Source organism: Hyalella azteca, unplaced genomic scaffold (assembly GCF_000764305.2).
Source record: "Hyalella azteca isolate HAZT.00-mixed unplaced genomic scaffold, Hazt_2.0.2 contig1303, whole genome shotgun sequence".
NCBI classification, from domain to species: domain Eukaryota; kingdom Metazoa; phylum Arthropoda; class Malacostraca; order Amphipoda; family Hyalellidae; genus Hyalella; species Hyalella azteca.
The window spans coordinates 27,928-46,096 of NW_025931625.1; the positions used below are offsets into that span (position 1 = coordinate 27,928).

Genomic DNA, 18,169 nt, shown 5'->3' on the forward strand with positions numbered 1-18,169 from the left:
AATTAATGCAGATGGTGATAGTGCAACGAAAGCAGAGGTCCACGTAAGAACGTACGCTACGATATTAAATGTTAAAACTTTGATGGAGTATCCTGCACAGGGCACATCACATCGCTGTCATTATGACTAAGCAAAAATCGTGTTACATTTTTCCCAAATAAGAAGAAAAAAAAGAGGTAGATTAATTCGATTCATCTCGAACAACCGTGCCCTTGGAAGCGCGTGCCAGAATAATCTTGATAAAAAAACCCTGAAAAAATGTTGATTATTCTTTCAATATTTTTTGATTGTGATGAAATTCATTATACGGCAGGCTAAAAGATGCAAATTTTAATTCAATATAAAGGTATTGACCCCTAAAAAAACGGTATCGACCCCTAAGAACAGAACAAGATGCTACTTAAAAAAAAATATTGATCAACAAACCACTGCATACAAACTTTAAATCAAGATTCGTTTTATCAATCTCCAAAATCGCAGTAAGACGAAATACTCGCAGCAAAAATTACCAAATTTTTTGACAAGAATTTCATGCACAGAAAGATCTAGAGAATTGCTTGAGCAAATAGTTATATAAGCCTTTATTCCCAACCGTTGGGACATTACATTGCACCGCGACATCAATTTGATGAATGTGATTCGCGTTAATGGCAAGCAACTTGTCTCCCTTTCTGCTTGCTTCATAAGTTTCTTTAATGAATTAAATAACAGTTTCACGTCTATAACTTACGATTTAAATAACTAAAGACAAATGAGAATATGTTCACAAAAACTGATGCAGCTAATAATGCGTCATCGGCGGCTAAATTATCGGAAGACGAGAGAGAAAGCGGTTTAGAATCCTTCAAAAATTTGTAAATAATATTAGAGATGGCGTTAAAATTACAATCTAAATCGTACCTAATTAAAAGCTTGGCTGTAATCATAAGCTCGACCACCTATAAATCGAAATATTGAATATGCAGAAGGAAATTTTCGAATGTTTCCCAACTATAATGAATTGTCTCAACTCATTCAGTCATTATCATAACTCAGCAACGGTAGCGTACGAGTTCGAAACCCGCAGCAAGATGCGGAAATTCCGCGTTTTATGAACAGGCGACAGGCCAATATGGCCTAATCTTCAATGTTACGCCACTATGAAGGCAAATTGTGGTGATAACGATATTTTTACTTACGTATTTTCTGTTTTTGCTTCAGGACACCATCGTTTTTACCGGTATGACTTGAGAGGATGGGAACATGAAGCCTTGACGCAATTCTACGGTAGATCGTCCCGTCAACGTTCCTCGTCCGAGAGTTTAGTCCTGAACGCTGGCTAATAAGTTGACAGAAATGCGGAAGGACAGAGACAATGAAGCACAAAAATTGATGGGCATAAATCAGACCAGCGACATGCGACTGTAGCGCTTAGTCTTCACCGCTCCAACAGACACGGAAAAATAATTTTTAAATCAAGTCTCAATTGTAATGAGCTAAGAACACGGCTGAGGATCTCAGCCTGTAGGGATTTCAAGCCAAGAGCTTCAATGACGAATATACAACAGGGTTCTAAATGCATTATTTCAACAGCAATCAAGAAAGTGAGCCTTTAGCCCGAATGCTTTTATAATATATATTAAGTCCCAACAGAAAACTAATGATAAATGATACTGAATTATTAGGTGATAATACTTTCAATACAGAGAATAACGCAGAACTTCCTGTCAAGAAGAAACAACCCAACAAATAATACTAGTATAACTTTTATAGAATTAACGAAATATATAGGTAATAATAAGATGTTCGAGCAGACAACAAGGAATCTGAAATACTGAAAGAAAAACAACCTTAGAAAATTCACATGAATTGCGGCGAGAATATTGCTTGCCTTGGCAGCCTCCGCGCGGCGCATGACGGGGGCCAGGGAAGTAGTCTTCGCTCGCACATTGTTGGAACCTGTGACATTCCTTGCATTGTATGGGATGGACCTCATGGTTGAACTAGTATAAGGTTGACCCATTAGAAGCCCATTTTTGAGGATGTAGTTCGTTGTTCGTCTATGACGTCACTGATCTCAGTGACGTCACGGGCATTAACCAATCACCGAAATGCGCTCAAACCAGTCAACCAATCCGTCATGGGAATGACGGGTTTGTTTACGTTTCTCGATCTACGTGACGTAACAAGAAAGCTGAACTGAAAGACGGAAATCTTTGTGGGTCAACCTTATATAGTTCAACCATTATGGACCTGACCGTGCACATAGATTGCTTTACTAAGATACGTGAGCATGAGCAGTGAGCACGTCACCAAGATACGTGAGCACGAACAAGTCACCAAGATACGTGAGCACGAACACGTCACCTAGATACGTGAGTACGAACACGTCACCAAGATACGTGAGCACGAGCACGTCACCAAGGTACGGCATGAGAAAGATAGATAAAAACTTTGAGTGTCACTCACGAGGCCCAGTACCGTCTTGAGGGGAGACAACTTCCCTCGTACTGCCTCTGCAGGAAATGCTGCGCTTCCAAACCTCCATGCACCGTACAACATTATTATAAAATATATCCACTTATTTTCCAAAACGCTTAAGAATATTTCGAGTGCGTAAAAAGTTAACGGAAGCACTTTTCTTCCACTATAAAAAGCAAACAAGAATATTAAGGCATACAATAATATGATTCTTACCTACAGATTTCTAACAATAATTAGCCCTTCTTTCCGAAAGCATACAAAGTCATGCATTGCAAGGATTTATGTCCTTTATTTATACTAAATTCTCGCCTAAACAAAGGCAAATGGACTAATATCGTGTCGGCCCCTGCCGTCCTAACGACCACGAACCGAAATTCGATGACTCAAGATTTCTCGTATCCATCACCTCTATATTACCAGCACCAAGCACCGCCATTCCCTCAAGACCCAATGTGACAAAAGTGAATATGTTTTATGCGGCATCGTCGGGAAGTTCGAGGAGCTCCCTCATCTGGGTGAGGGAGGCCTCGAGAGCGTCTCTGAAGGTGCTGGAGTGTGTCTCGGGGGAGGAGTTGAGGGCTGACACGCCGAAGACGATGGAGGCGCTGCGTGGGTTGTAGCAGCAGCCGTAGCCATCAGGCACCAGCGGCCCGTAGCACATGAAGGCCTCGCAACGAGCAGGGACCTGTAAAGATGCATGTGATGGTAAAGCAAACCCCAAATTATTTCGCATAAGAACTAATGCCATTTACCTTATGCTTTATTCAATTTATTGTCCATGATTTTGGCCTAATTACAAGCGGCTCTCGCGTAGAAAGAAATCTACTTTCGAAGTCGCGGAACGGTTGCTAATAATGCTGCATAGAAGGTGACATTTAAAATCAAAATAAAATTTATTACTACAGAAGTTTCATTCAAAGTATCTACATTTTTATTAATTACCAGCAGCACATGATCTTCTCCGCTCAAAGGAGTATAGTCACTAAGATCAATGGAGGCATTCTTTATCATAATTTGATTGTTCTAATTGAATTAGATTTTATTCACTTCTTTTGGACATCATTAGGCAATTTTTGAGGTTACCTACAACTGCTTCAGTCGAGCAGTTTCACTAAACTTCATAGGAACATTGCTAGGCTCTAATGGTAGGGTACGCACCTGGCTGGTGGAGAGGCACGCACCTGGCTGGTGGAGAGGCACTCACCTGGCTGGTGGAGAGGCGCATGTGTGCAGATCGCGCATAAGCCACGTCCATGAAGATGGCCGGCACGTCCATGCCGAGCTCGATGGCCGCAAGCTTCAGCCCCAGCAGGTGGCGGTCCACCCCCTCCCCTTTAACGGCCTGCAACAAGACGGCCATTCAACACTCAATAACTTTACTTTTAATTCAGTTCTACATTACTCAGGTACAGTTAATTCAGTTCTAGCTAATTCAGTTACAGTTAATTGCTCATAATTGTTTGGTCAATTCAATGCAAAAATGCTACTATTGCACTCTCGGTCTAGTCCTAATGTTTACTGGAAGGAAATATTCACACATAAATATATCTTTTACCGGTACTAAAATTAGTTTTCAGCATCGGTTAACTTATCACCGGTTCATATCTTAGGGTACGTACACAGTGAAAGCAGGTTTGCCCGCGCGGGCAACCTGCTCCAACCTGCCACAAGAATGAACATAAGATAATAATGTAAGTGTTCACAGTGAAAACCTGTACGAATAGGCTTCTGCCGACAACCTGCTTATACCTATTTACCGGAATGTACTGCACATTCTTATCTGCTCAACCTGCTTGGCATATGGTCATTTTTGAATTAGTTGTACTTTTAAACCCTCCATTTTCTTTGTTTGCACTCAATTGGAGGGATTTTTGAGAGGTAATAACACATGATGAGCATCGGCAGTGATCAATTAATCACGGAGGTGTATGCTCGAACAACCATTTGGGACAAATGGAGTAAAGAGCACTCTAACCGAATTGTAGTTGAGAAATTTGAGCCGACATTGCCAAGAAGATGAACTGTGAAGGTAAGGGAACATTGGTTTAATCTTACTTTAACTGCATATCAAAAAAAGACCTGGTTTCTTCCTCTTGCGAATGGTTTCTTCCTCTCTAATGACAAAGGCCTGGTTTCTTCCAGCTGGTTTCCTGCTTCCTCTGTGAAAACCCTCTCGCATTTGTTTCAGGCGCCAGCCTCAGCAGGTAACCAGCACGCTGGCAACCTGCTTTCACTGTGTACGTACCCTTACACTCTATCACCACTGCCGACAACCTGCTTATACCTATTTACCGGAATGTACTGCACATTCTCATCTGCTCAACCTGCTTGGCATATGGTCATTTTTTAATTAGTTGTGCCTTTAAACCCTCCATTTTCTTTGTTTGCACCCAATTGGAGGGATTTTTGAGAGGTAATAACACATGATGAGCATCGGCAGTGATCAATTAATCACAGAGGTGTATGCTCGAACACTTATTTGGGACAAATGGAGTAAAGAGCAATCTAACCGAATTGTAGTTGAGAAACTTTGGGCTGACATTGCCAAGATGATGAACTGTGAAGGTAAGGGAACATTGGTTTAATTTTACTTTAACTGCATATCAAAAAAAGACCTGGTTTCTTCGTCTTGCGAATGGTTTCTTCCTCTATTATGAAAAAGGCCTGGTTTCTTCCAGCTGGTTTCCTGCTTCCTCTGTGAACACCCTCTCGCATTTGTTTCAGGCGCCAGCCTCAGCAGGTAACCAGCACGCTGGCAACCTGCTTTCACTGTGTACGTACCCTTACACTCTATCACCTGCCTGCCCTACACTCCCCAGCACCTGCCTGCCCCACACTCCCCAGCACCTGCCTGCCCTACACTCCCCAGCACCTGCTTGGCGTAAGCGTTATGGGCAGCGACGGCCTGCAGCAGGAGGCGCCGCTGGTGGCGAGGGGCGGCGGAGGCATCCAGAGCCGCGGCGCAGAAGGCGGCGCTCTCCTCAGAGCAGCTCCTGATGGTCTCCGTGCGACCCCCGGCGAACATCCGCGTAGACGCGGACTCGTAGTGGGCGGCGGGCTCCCCGTGAACTCTGGGGGAGGAGGCGGAGGATTAGTGAACGGCGGGCTTCCCACTCCCCTTGGAAGTGAGGTGGAGGCTTATGAAGCCGTTGGGACTTACCTGTAGTGGGACTTACCTACTTACCTTCATACAAGTCTGTATGCAGCTGTTGAGATTTACCTGTAGAAGGCCAGCTGGATGGCCATCTGTATGAAGCTGTCGGGACTCACCTGTAGAAGGCCAGCTGGATGGCCATTTGTGTGAAGCTGTCGGGACTCACCTGTAGAAGGCCAGCTGGATGGCCATCTGTATGAAGCTGTCGGGACTCACCTGTAGAAGGCCAGCTGGATGGCCATCTGTATGAAGCTTTCGGGACTCACCTGTAGAAGGCCAGCTGGAAGGCCATCTGTATGGGACTCGCCTGTAGAAGGCCAGCTGGATGGCCATCTGTATGAAGCTGTCGGGACTCACGCCCTTCGCCTTCATGAAGGTTTTGCCGTACTTGTCGTACACGAAGCACGTCATCTCAAGGTCCTCCACCAAACTGTTAGGAACCATACAAAATAAATAATTTATGCATCAAGTCATTACCAGACAAAGAATAGCGTCAAATAAAAGTCACATCAAACAACGCCACAAGTTCACTCCATAATCACGCTACAATAAAGCAGGCAACCGATCACAAGATTGAATTCATATTAATGTAAGGACACACGAATATAGTGGAAATACATACCGAGTTCTGGTAGTATTTAGATAATAAATTATGAACTTGTTTTATTTATACATAAATAACACATAATAATGTTAGTAAGTACATAATGATCCATCTGTCGACAATGACCCACCCGTCAACAGTATCCCGCCTGTCAACACAAACCCACCTGTCAACACTAACCCATCTGTCAACAGTATCCCACCTGTCAACACTAACCCACCTGTCAACAGTAACCCACCTGTCAACAGTAACCCACCTGTCAACAGTATCCCGCCTGTCAACAGCAACCCGCCTGTCAACAGTAACCCACCTGTCAACAGTAACCCACCTGTCAACAGTATCCCGCCTGGCAACAGTAACTCACCTATCAAGCACGGTACCCGCTTGGTGAATTTGTGCCTCGAGATCAGACGGGACGGTGAACTGCAGGCGACGAGGCCGGGACGTCTCCACGGCCAACAGGGACTTGCTGGCGCGCCCACTGGCCCTGTCCAGACGACGAGACAGGGATCAGACAGGCGAGACAGTGTGAGATTTCATCGCTTGCCCTGTCTAGATAGTGTTGAGACAGTCGTGACAGTGAGAGTTGGGCGCAGTACTTGTTGAACACTGTCCAGACAGTCGTGAAGGTGATGGTCGACACTTGCACTGTCTAGGCCCCGATGCGACAGTAGTGACATGCTATGAGTGCATCAAGACTAAGCATCAAGTCTTCATCCCTAAGTCAGCAGCGATGCAAGAAGGAGAACTGTAAACGCTGGATTATGCATGACTTCGAACTCCACATCCCAATCATCTCTAACTGAACCTAAAAAAATTGCCTGCTCTGTCGAGGACTTGTATAGAATGTCACAACTGGCTGGAAATTTTCATGTGATCATGATTAGTTGCGCCATACCTGGTTTATGTGTGTTCATGCTGGCTCGCACGCTCCACGGAGAAGAGAGACTCCACATGCCATATGGCCCAAACGCCACACATCACCTACACGCCACATAGAAACTTACGCCACACGGCTCATCCAGCACCACACGCCACACATGCACCACACACCACTCATGACCCACACGCCACACATGCCCTACACGTTACACGACACACATGCACCACACGCCACACATGATCCGCACGTTACACGCTACACATTACCCACACGCCACACAAGACCCACATGTAGTCGACGATGTGGTCCATGAGGTTGGCGATGGGAGGGCCCTCGGCGGGGGAATGTTCGTACGTGAGCCCCACGCGCCCGCTGGCCCCCACCACGAACTGTAGGCGGCGACACAGAAGTCAAGGCACCAGAAGCTCAAATTGAAAAGGCAAAAATATGAGTAGGAAAAATGATGGACCATTAACTGCAACTGGAGTGAAGAACGAAATACTCTTATTAAAAACTTCCACTTGACATGAGAATCTGAGGAGAAGTGGCACGGAGCGACTTGAGGACATAAGGCAGACTGGCAGTAATGATGGTGACAGTAAAGAGGAAGTAGTTGCAGTTGCAATGTAGGAGCTACAGTAAAAAGGCAGTAGTATCAGTGGCTGTGGTGGCAGTGAGAGTAAACTGGCAGTAAAATCGCTCGCCTGCTTAATATAACTGAACCTATAATATATAGGTTCAGTTATATTAAGTTATATATTATTATATAAAATATAATAATATAACTGAACCTATAAATAACTATATTGAATAATGAGTCTCTTCCCTAGAGTAATTTGACTGAACCATCTGTTGCTGGGGAACATCACTGCTCACCTGGATGGTCTTATCAAACCAACCATCTGTTGCTAGAGACAACATCACTGCTCACCTGGATGGTCTTATCGAACCATCTGTTGCTACGGACAACATCACTGCTCACCTGGATGGTCTTATCGAACCATCTGTTGCTAGGGACAACATCACTGCTCACCTGGATGGTCTTATCGAACCATCTGTTGGTAGGGACAACATCACTGCTCACCTGGATGGTCTTATCGAACCATCTGTTGGTAGGGACAACATCACTGCTCACCTGGATGGTCTTATCGAACCATCTGTTGGTAGGGACAACATCACTGCTCACCTGGATGGTCTTATCGAACCATCTGTTGCCAGAGTTGCCAGAGGTGCCGCCGCCATGCAGACACTGCAGCGCGGCGTCTGTCATGGCGTTGCCAGTTGACGGCTGCACGACGGCGTCAAGGCAGACCAAGAACAGCGAGCGCTGCACCTCCCGCAGGCTGGCCGCGTTCTCAGCACTCGCTGCAATTTCAGGTCATTACAATCGTATAATATCATCATAATATAATAACTTTATAATGTAATCCAGGTCATTAAAATAATATATTCTCATAATATAATAACTTTATGATGCAATAATAATTTTATTAATCCTAAGGAACCCCATCATAGACCAGCATGTATAGGCAAGGCTTTAACTATACGCAGCGTTTTTTACACGAGGCCATATTGATAAGCATTGTATTTAGGCAAGGACTTATGAACCAGCATCAGAAAGGTATGAACTCTGTGATACACTTGAGAACGACAATGCTGTACAACCAGGCGCACACCGTGGATTCAAGTTGCTATCTCTTCTCAATCTCATAGACACAACAACCACATTTCTGTCACTGCAGTGCTTCAAGGAATCAAGGGGGTTTTTAGGTAGCCATTACTTTCCACTTGCTTTCCATGAGTTCCCGCCCACCCCATAAATAAGTCCAGGTCGGCAGCTGAGGGTTTTAGATAGGCTGTCTACACATTCCTTAATGCCTAGCCTTTGAAAATACGCACTGTAATAATAAATACAACTACTTTCGCGCTGTTCTACGGAAATTTCACTGCTAATATGAGATATTTTGGTTTACCTACCACATGGAGTCTGATTCAGTAATGTGCGACATACCAACTAATGTAGACTAAATATTAACGCATGTCTCAAACACGGCGTACAATTCGCACGCTTCACGAGCATCGGAGTACAAAAATTTTTATTTCTTGCAGGGAAATTTTTCAAGCAGAAGGTCTTACCTTTGAGCAGCGCTTTGTAGGCCTGGCCCCACACGTTCCTGTTCTGCGTGGTGAGAAGCCCCAGGGGCACCGCGGGGCGCGTCGATCGTTCGAGGATACTTTGTAGCTGCGCCTGCAGCTGAGACACGTTCAGGAGCTGGTTGTTCTTGCCGTGCACGTCGAGTCTGAAAAACTGTACAATGTTTACCGTGAGACAGAACTGTAAAATGTCCAGTCTGAAGAACTGTACAATGTCCAGTCTGAAGAACTGTACAATGTTCACCGTGAGACAGAACTGTACAATGTCCAGTCTGAAGAACTGTACAATGTCCACCGTGAGAGAGAACTGTAAAATGTCCAGTCTGAAGAACTGTACAATGTTCACCGTGAGACAGAACTGTACAATGTTCACCGTGAGACAGAACTGTACAATGTCCAGTCTGAAGAACTGAACAATGTTCACCGTGAGAACAAACGTGAGACCAAAGCTTCGAAACTGCACTGGAAAGACAAGCTAAAAAGCACGCTCAGTTTTGTTGTAAAATAATTAAAACTTTGATACAGACCTCTAGTTTTGTACACGTGCAAGACGAGAACTATGCAACACACATGTCAGGAGTACATAGCATGTTGTAACTATGCAACACACATAACTGTGTGTACATAGTATGTTGTGTTGCTGCACGAGTATAGTGCGAGTATAGAAGCGGGAACTATAATACTTAGTCCTTGTAGTCAAGTTCACTGAGAGGGACAGAATGATTTCCATGTCTTCAGAATAAAACTTGAACACATTGAAATATCAAAGACAAACAAACGTTTATCTTTCTCTAGCGCAACTTTATCACCAGGCGTCCGAACTTTAATTAGTTTACACTTTACAGTTTAATAAAATAACAATTTCTATTTATTTGGCCATAAAATTAGCAGCATAATTAAATCATCTGGTGAATAATAAACGTTTACTGCTCGAGGACCATGAATATAGAAAGGCAATTGCGTTACTTAGTTCAGAAGTGACGTAATGTCAGACGCTTGCCAGTCCCAGTACAGTCCACCTGCACTGTGGGAGGCCTCCGCGCTGATAAGTTAAACATTAGGAAAACGTACAATGTTTTACGTATTAGTCATTTCATTTATTTGCCCTGCCTTCCCTCATATTTAATGGACATTTACCTCATATTTTGCGTGAAGACACATCGTGGCAGTTTCAGGAGTAACAAGGTTAAGGTTGAATGTAAAATATTTGCCTGTATTAAATAGAAGAAGTCTTGGCAACATTAATAGTCTGACTGACAATTAATACTAAAGAATGTGAGTGGTTCTGGTGCATCACCACAATGTGGCGAGCAACTCACGTGGTTCTGGTGCATCACCACAATGTGGCGAGCAACTCATGTGGTTCTGGTGCATCACCACAATGTGGCGGGCAACACTCACGTGGTTCTGGTGCATCACCACAATGTGGCGAGCAACACTCACGTGGTTCTGGTGCATCACCACAATGTGGCGAGCAACACTCACGTGGTTCTGGAGCATCACCACAATGTGGCGAGCAACACTCACGTGGTTCTGGTGCATCACCACAATGTGGCGGGGAGGGTCGGGATCCTGGCCGTGGAAGCACAAGGAGTCCTTGGTGAGGCCGGGTATCCTGCAGGTGCCGAAGATCTTGTGGTACTGTGACATGTCCATCTCAGTGCCTCCGCTGCGGTCCACGGGCACCTGGTTGCTGCACAGCACGTATTCAGTGAGCATGACATGTTTGGTGAAAGTTAACTTGGGATTACATTTTTAGCAGGCATCATTTGTATAATGTTTATTTTGCAAATGGGCTTTCGGTTAAATATTCCGAATATTGCGAACGGGCTTCCATTTCAAAACAATGACTGCAGTTATCTACTGAATTTCCAACACATTAATCTAATGGATAATGCAATAAGAGGACAGTAAAAGATACCTAGTGTAGNACTCCATTTAAATATTTTTTTTATCAGTGTATGAAGGCAGGAAAATGGTACCTACTTTGCTTAGTACAAAATTTTGAACTTCAAAACTGGCAAAAAGTCTATGGTTCTGACCAAGGACTACTACACACATTGTAATACTATTGTATGAAACAATTATGGGCATATCATTTGTTGATGCCACTAAAACACCAGCATTTTCATAGTGTAGGCGATCGCCTCTGCTAGCAGAGGCTGGACATAGGCTATGCATGTCCTGTGTGTAGTAGTCCTTGCCTGAAACATAAGTGAGCCTATAAGTATAAGCAGCCTATAAGTGAGCACAATTAGTGTAACTCTTCCAGTCCTTGAAATTTAAATTTTGATCAATGCTTCATGGATTGTTGTCACAAGTGCATCACATTCATTTCAGAAACATGCAATGTGCTAGGAATTCCAGTTTGTTGTTCAATGTCTCTTTTTTTCTTTGGCTCTGACAAAGATTTACTAAAGAGCTGCATATATGTAGTACGATTTATAATTTTCATTCACTATACTCCATAATACATGTTGCTTTCACTACACTGATCCTACAGTCCAGAATCCTTCATTGCCACCTCTTTCCTTTCATTGCCCCAGGTTTACTTGTTTCAAGACTTAACAGTTAATTGGGTGAAAAATTTGACCCCACCCCAAACATCCCATTTATAGTTATGTGCACCACAGAAAACTCTGCACTACTCAGATTCAAGCATAAATTCTAAAATTAAGAGATTATAATTTTTTAATGTCATTCCAAATCAAAATTGATGAACTCGGGAGCCTAAAACATCTGCGTGTTCTCAATGCCATGTCAGACCTCAAAATGTCTCAAGGTCTCATGGTCATACAAATCAAGCCAAATTTGATTCAAACCTGAATAATTTTCAGTCAGATGTCCATTAAGTACCTACTACCAAATTAAGTACTATCATGTACCGTACGTACATAACTTACTTCAAATACTTTTGAATGGTACTCTGTAGCGCAGGGACAGGCAGGCGAGGGAGGATCTGCTTCAGGGCAGTAGGTGCTGAGTAACGAGCAGCAGGCTGCCTTAGAGGTGCTGCTGGACATGGAGGTGATGGAGGCACCCAAGGTTGTCCAATGTTGCAGATGGCGCGACATGACTGTGTTTGTGCACTTCTACACACCTGCATATTTAGAAATATTTTCAATCCTCTTGTTGTCTTCGGTTAATATGAAACCAGATGACACAGTATTTATGCACTTGTTTAGATGTGAACAATTCCAACCATAAGCAAAGAAGGCTAGAGACATACCTTATACCAGAAATGAAGACAACAGGAGAGTTAAAACAGAAGTTAAAGCAAACAATACAAGTGCATCTAACGTTAATGTACAGTTATATATACATGACTTCATTTAAAAGCCTTTCCCTTGTTTGCAATGAAGGTATAATGTTCTCATTCATTTAATAAATCTTTTACAAATTTATGAACAGAGCAGTAGCTTCATTGACAAGTTTTATCATAAATGTTCAATATGTTGGTAGGTATTTCTTTGTCAACCTGCAGCATTAAAGCAGAAGCAGACAAGCCTCCATGGTGATGAGAAGAGTGGAGGTAGCTTTGCCGCACACCGAGACAGGCAATCTGCAAATATAGAACCCAATGAATAAAAATGAAAACATGCACAGCTAAAATTGCTGATGAAATTAGTAAAATGCAAAATTATTGGACATGAATCACAAAATAAAATATACTGGATCCTTCTAAGTCAAGTAGACAAATTATCACATCTCATTAAATGTTATTAAATTTTTAACAATATTTTGTAATGTAAAAAACTAAATTTGCCTCAGGTTAAGAACAAACTATGGGACATTAGTGAGGCTATGGACTATTGAATGGGTCAAGTGAATGTGGTGATGGATCATGGGCTGTAAAATTAGACACTCAGGACATTTTAGCAGGATATCTATGAAAGGGCATACTTCAAATTGCTTTCAATACATTTTTAATTACATGTAGTTAGATATATAATTTAGGTAATGTTATAATTTTAAAGCAGGAATTAAATAGTTTACAAAAATTTGATCACAAGCTGGGGCACCTAGATCTTAGAGAAAATTTTTGTTCAACATGATACATAAACAACCTAAACAATATACCATAACATCCAGCACAAATTTTTTCACAAGTTTACACAAGGTTTTCCTGCTTGCACACTCTAAAGATTAGACATGCAAACTATTTTCTTCTTGGGCATATACCAGTAATACTGACAAAAAAGGAAAAATTCTCAGATATTGACAGAAAAAGAGAGACAGTCCTCATATAGGTACATTAAAGAAAAAAAATTTGCATGTGAATGCATAAATGAAACTTTACCCCAAGAAAAAAATATATTCACCAAAATATAATTGTGAGACTTTGAAGCACATCAGCCAGTTTAGTAGGCTTTGTGTGTGACAAATACATTATTATTTCTTGACACAAAGTGTTTATGAACTACATTTCAGTTTCAGTTGTTAAATTATTACATTCTATTTTTTCAGTGACATTATTATGCTATTACATTTAAATTATTTTACATTTTATCAACATTAAACCTGAAAAATAGATTCTTGATACACCTGACACTTGAAAAAATAATATAGATTTCATATAAATGAGCCAAATGATTGATACGATATGCAGGCTTTAGTGGAGTTAATAAAGGGGGTGGGAGGGTTGGTGACATAGTGAATTTATCCAATTTCACAGTACAGTATTTATCATAATCAATTCCACCACAAGAAAGAGTCAATAATAGCACCTGGATCTGGATAGATAGAGAAGACAAAAATAATTCAGAAATATATAGCATACCTATATGAGAAATTTTGGAGTAGCAAAATCTCCAATAAAAATGTGATCATTTGAATAATTTTTTAAATGTGATGAAGGATGTTTTGAACAAATACTGACAATTTCATAACTAAATTAGAGATGGCTAAGCCATAAGTATAAGACAATGACATGAACATGATGAAATGAGATTATATGAAACACTTGCAAGCATAAGAAGTAAGAAGATACCTCACCTGTCGAGGGAGAATTTCCATGGCAAATGTTTTCTGTGTGCAAGCAGTAGATCAGCCACAACACAGCCCAACCTAATCACCTAAACTACATATGAACTTATATTGGACATAGTTCAATTGTACTATAAATGGGAGTCCAGTGCTCAGTGATCAATTCTGAAATTAAATATCAAAAGCATGATTGATTATTAGTATCAGATGATCAGATGATTGATTATTAGTATCTTTATTAACAAGTGGTGACAAGTATAGTAGGTTTCTGAAGGCATATTTTTTTTGCAAAGATTTCAATTGATTTCTGAAAAAAGTCATGTTTGATACAACTCCTAGTCTCCTACTATGTTATCTGTCTCATTTTAATATGCAAGCTTAATTATACTATTATAGACTTATAGTGTAAAATTGTCAATTTTTGGGTTAACCAGACATCAGATGATCAGACAATAGGATAATGACCACCCTACTTAGCTATAGTACTATGAGTCTATGACTATGAAGAAACTTTACATCAAGAATATTGCACCTAAGAGGCCTTTAAATTTACAGGCAAACAGAATATTTACCTAGCAAATCAGTACTACTGTACTACCAGTGGCAGTGGGACTTTGAAATTTAAATTAGATAATATAAATACCATCAAATGGAGTAATAAGGGATGCTTTTTTTGTTGATAACTTACAAACTACAAAGTTGCAATGAAACATTTCATAAACAAATTTAGGCTCATTTTGAAGGTCTTTGCAATTTAACATTTGGTTCCATCACTTCCATGTTGCAGACTTCAGACTTGCAGGTCAGGTCTGTTTTTGATGATCAATTGCTCATTGCTGGGCTGGAGGATAAGACACTTTCAGCCTCTTCAGGATTTGAGTCTATAGCGGTGAGACTTTGACTGACTTTCCATGCTGCAGGCTATGTGGTCTAAATGCTTTTGATTTTTTATTACTCCTGTTTTTCCCATACTCATAGTTGATTGGGCAATTTGTGATCTTGTTCCAACTGCCAACGTTCCAAGTTCCAGGGATCCAGGCTAGTTGCTAGTCAGACTCAGATGTCTTTTCCTGGCCCTGATGCCTGATGGCACTCGCATTTTGGTAATGGATCTGCTTCCTTGTCTTCAGGTATTGTTGTCTTTGTTAATTGTTGAGGTAGTTCTCTCTGGAGTCTGGTGCTGATGAAGCCGAAGGGTAGGGTTCAAGTTCAGATTCAGTTCCCTTCATCTTGGACATTCATGCCGGTTGGCTCACTTGGCTGTCTAGGGGTTTTGTTCCCAGATTTGGGTTCATCTTGTTTTTCCACATGAACGCTCTAAATTCAGAACTTCAAATTTTTATAAGAAATATCTGGTTATTTGAATTCAGAACTGAGAAGACTAGTTTTAGTTACTATGGTCATGAACTTTCATTTTAGAGTTTAGGCACAGCACGTCTTCTCACCTTCACGGTGAAATCCCTAATCCAATACAAATGCGGTACGGAGAGCATCTGCAACTTACGTAGCGCTCCAAACATTGGATTAATCCGCCAAAAAAAATTGATATCAGTTGTATACATGGTTGAAATAGTATATAAAGTTCAACCATGGTTGTATATATCTGAAAGTAATTTCTCCTTGGCAATCAGCAGCCTTGATACCATGTCATACTCATAGTGATATCGGCGCTAAAGAATAGACTGCGATGTGGCCTGCTCGAAATCTGTTACTTGCTCCACGAATTGTTTGAAAGCGTCTTGTATGCCTTTAAAGGTGTATTGGCTGACAACAAATAGTTTATTAAATTCCCTTGTAAATGGTAGGCAGGCTTGCAAAATTTGCACAACACTGCTTTGCCGGAACTTCGCAGAGATTAACATCGTTAATGTCGAATAATTTTCTTAAATACCGGTCTCTCGCTGGAGGAAAGAGTTTTCGATAATAGCTTAATGCTTTGCTCTTTCTTTCTCCATTGCACCAAAACCTCGAAACGTGTAGGAACGAAAGAGTAAGCTAAGGCGCGAGTGTGCAACAAACATGGCGGAGTCATTCCATGTAAGCCGCGTTGCTACTCCCTCTGTTGTTAATCAACTCGGTACACAGGCTATACAGCGCATCACTACAAGTATAAAGTATACCTCTTTATACGAACTTAATTCCTTCCGTGACTGGGTTCGCATAAAGAAATGTTCGTATGTCGAAAAAAATATTTCCCAGTAGAATCAATGTAAAAGCAAGAACATCGTAAAATCAGTAACTGTAACGCAGAACACACAAAACCATACCTATAAATAAGAATTAAAAAACATTATCCATATTTATCCATAGGCGTTTTTCCGTGTCTTCATTAACGCTGGAACGACGTTTGAATATGATCAATATAAGCGCGTGCAGGAAAATTTCTTCCCCCCTGTGCTCGGGCGCAGCGGCGTGTGTTGCTATTTTCGAGAAACGTTGAGAAGTTCGGAGTAGCTGGAGGTCGTCGGACAGGACTCTGAAGGTCAGAGTAGCTGAAAGTCGCATACTGTACGACGGGATCGAAGCTTATTTCGTGGTATATTTTTTTGTTTCTAGGAAGTATTAGTTCGACTGGACGTTCTATTAATCTTGTGCTTAGATTAGTGACTAGTCAATTGTTGGTAACATTTATTTTATGACTGTAATATGGAATCTTATTAAACTGTGATATTATTTTGCTAACTCAAGGGTTTAATTTATGTAGAATAGATCGAATAGAATAGAAGTGTTGGCGTTGAAGAAATAGGCTCATAGCCTGTTGCCGATTCTTGAACTTTTCGTGACTGAGTAAGCAATGCGTAAACAAATATTTATTTCAAGACTGTAATATGGAATCTCGCCTAGCTGTGATATTTTTAGGATTTAGTTGTTAGCGTCTTGGGACGAGACTGAATGTGTGGCTCCAACGTGAATGGTTGAGCTGCTCCAGGCCTGGTGACGGAGCGCGCTAGATAGTCATGAACGTTGGAGAGTTAGGTCACTTTGGAATTAGTTTAGGATTATTCGACTTTTAACTGCGATTAGTTTGCCAAATGATTGAAAATATGATGACTTTATGTGTTGTATTATATTATCTATTTTTTCTTGCACTTAGAAAGTGTTTACGGTCTGTTTTGTACATTGTAAACGGGTGAGGTAAGCTTATTTTGGCTGAGTTACCCCTCGCTGAGATGTTGTGTGTGCTCAGTGTTACTGGGTTGGGGTGTCACGGTTTCGACTCTAAATAGGCGGAGCCAAATTCGGACTTTTAAGAATAAACTCCACCGCAGTTCTGGGCATAACTCTTAATGAGTTCCACTAACGGACTAATAACGGCATAGGTGGAGTTCTTGGATAGTTCCAGGTTTTGGCTGCGTTGGGCGGTTAACAGTCGTTCAATTCGCAAAATTTAGAGCCGGACCAAAGAGCGACTCTTTAGCTCTTGTGTTAAAACCAATACGCAAGTCACCGTAAAGTCGGTACGCTACCCGCAACCAGAGCTGGGCAGCACTACTTTGAAATGTAGCGGCCACTATCGCTACCGCTACATGCTCTAAATGTAGCTGGCGCTACCGCTACCGCTACACCCACTAGATTGTAGCGGGCGCTACCGCTACCGCTACTGTAAAATGTATCGCCGCTACGCTAGCCGCTACAATGGCCAAAATTATTAGAAATTTCTAAATATTTATTGTTCTGCTATTGGTATTTACTCATAAGCATTTATTGTTAATAAAACATTTTCAAAACATATTAATGCAACTTTATTGCAATTAACCTAACCGAACTATTACGGGTTAGATACAGTAAATAAAAGTTACAGTTATTTTTATGTTTTACCTTCCCTACATGGATGTCTACTTCGGGATCGGGTTACGTTGACTAAGGTAGTGAGGGATATGTAAGACATGCACATAAGTCCAGATAACGTATCTCGTAAACGGGG

The 18,169-nt window shown here is 41.5% G+C and overlaps 2 protein-coding genes across 2 annotated transcripts; both read right to left on the reverse strand.

The window, feature by feature from the left end:
• Positions 1-2,173: 2,173 nt before the first annotated feature.
• On the reverse strand, positions 2,174-10,977 carry LOC108666255 (carnitine O-acetyltransferase). The gene is made up of 9 exons (XM_018153090.2): positions 10,786-10,977; positions 9,241-9,412; positions 8,291-8,469; positions 7,393-7,493; positions 6,586-6,708; positions 5,925-6,047; positions 5,336-5,534; positions 3,668-3,805; positions 2,174-3,148 (listed from the first exon to the last, which is right to left on the reverse strand). The coding sequence occupies exons 1-9, from the start codon at positions 10,975-10,977 to the stop codon at positions 2,936-2,938; spliced, it is 1,440 nt and encodes a 479-aa protein (XP_018008579.1). The 3' UTR covers positions 2,174-2,935.
• Positions 10,978-12,157: 1,180 nt separating this feature from the next.
• Positions 12,158-14,414, reverse strand: LOC108666256. The gene is made up of 3 exons (XM_018153092.2): positions 14,254-14,414; positions 12,737-12,820; positions 12,158-12,358 (listed from the first exon to the last, which is right to left on the reverse strand). The coding sequence occupies exons 1-3, from the start codon at positions 14,272-14,274 to the stop codon at positions 12,158-12,160; spliced, it is 306 nt and encodes a 101-aa protein (XP_018008581.1). The 5' UTR covers positions 14,275-14,414.
• Positions 14,415-18,169: the final 3,755 nt, after the last annotated feature.

Coding starts and splice junctions, on each gene's coding strand:
- LOC108666255 (XM_018153090.2), bottom strand. CDS start 10,977: ATGCTCACTGAATACGTGCTGTGCAGCAACCAGGTGCCCGTGGACCGC. Junction 6,709..7,392: donor GACCACATCGTCGACTACAT/GTGGGTCTTGTG, acceptor TCGTCTGGACAG/GGCCAGTGGGCGCGCCAGCA. Junction 3,149..3,667: donor TGCGCCTCTCCACCAGCCAG/GTGAGTGCCTCT, acceptor GCATCTTTACAG/GTCCCTGCTCGTTGCGAGGC.
- LOC108666256 (XM_018153092.2), bottom strand. CDS start 14,274: ATGGAAATTCTCCCTCGACAG. Junction 12,821..14,253: donor TGGAAATTCTCCCTCGACAG/GTGAGGTATCTT, acceptor CTATATTTGCAG/ATTGCCTGTCTCGGTGTGCG. Junction 12,359..12,736: donor CTTCTGCTTTAATGCTGCAG/GTTGACAAAGAA, acceptor CTAAATATGCAG/GTGTGTAGAAGTGCACAAAC.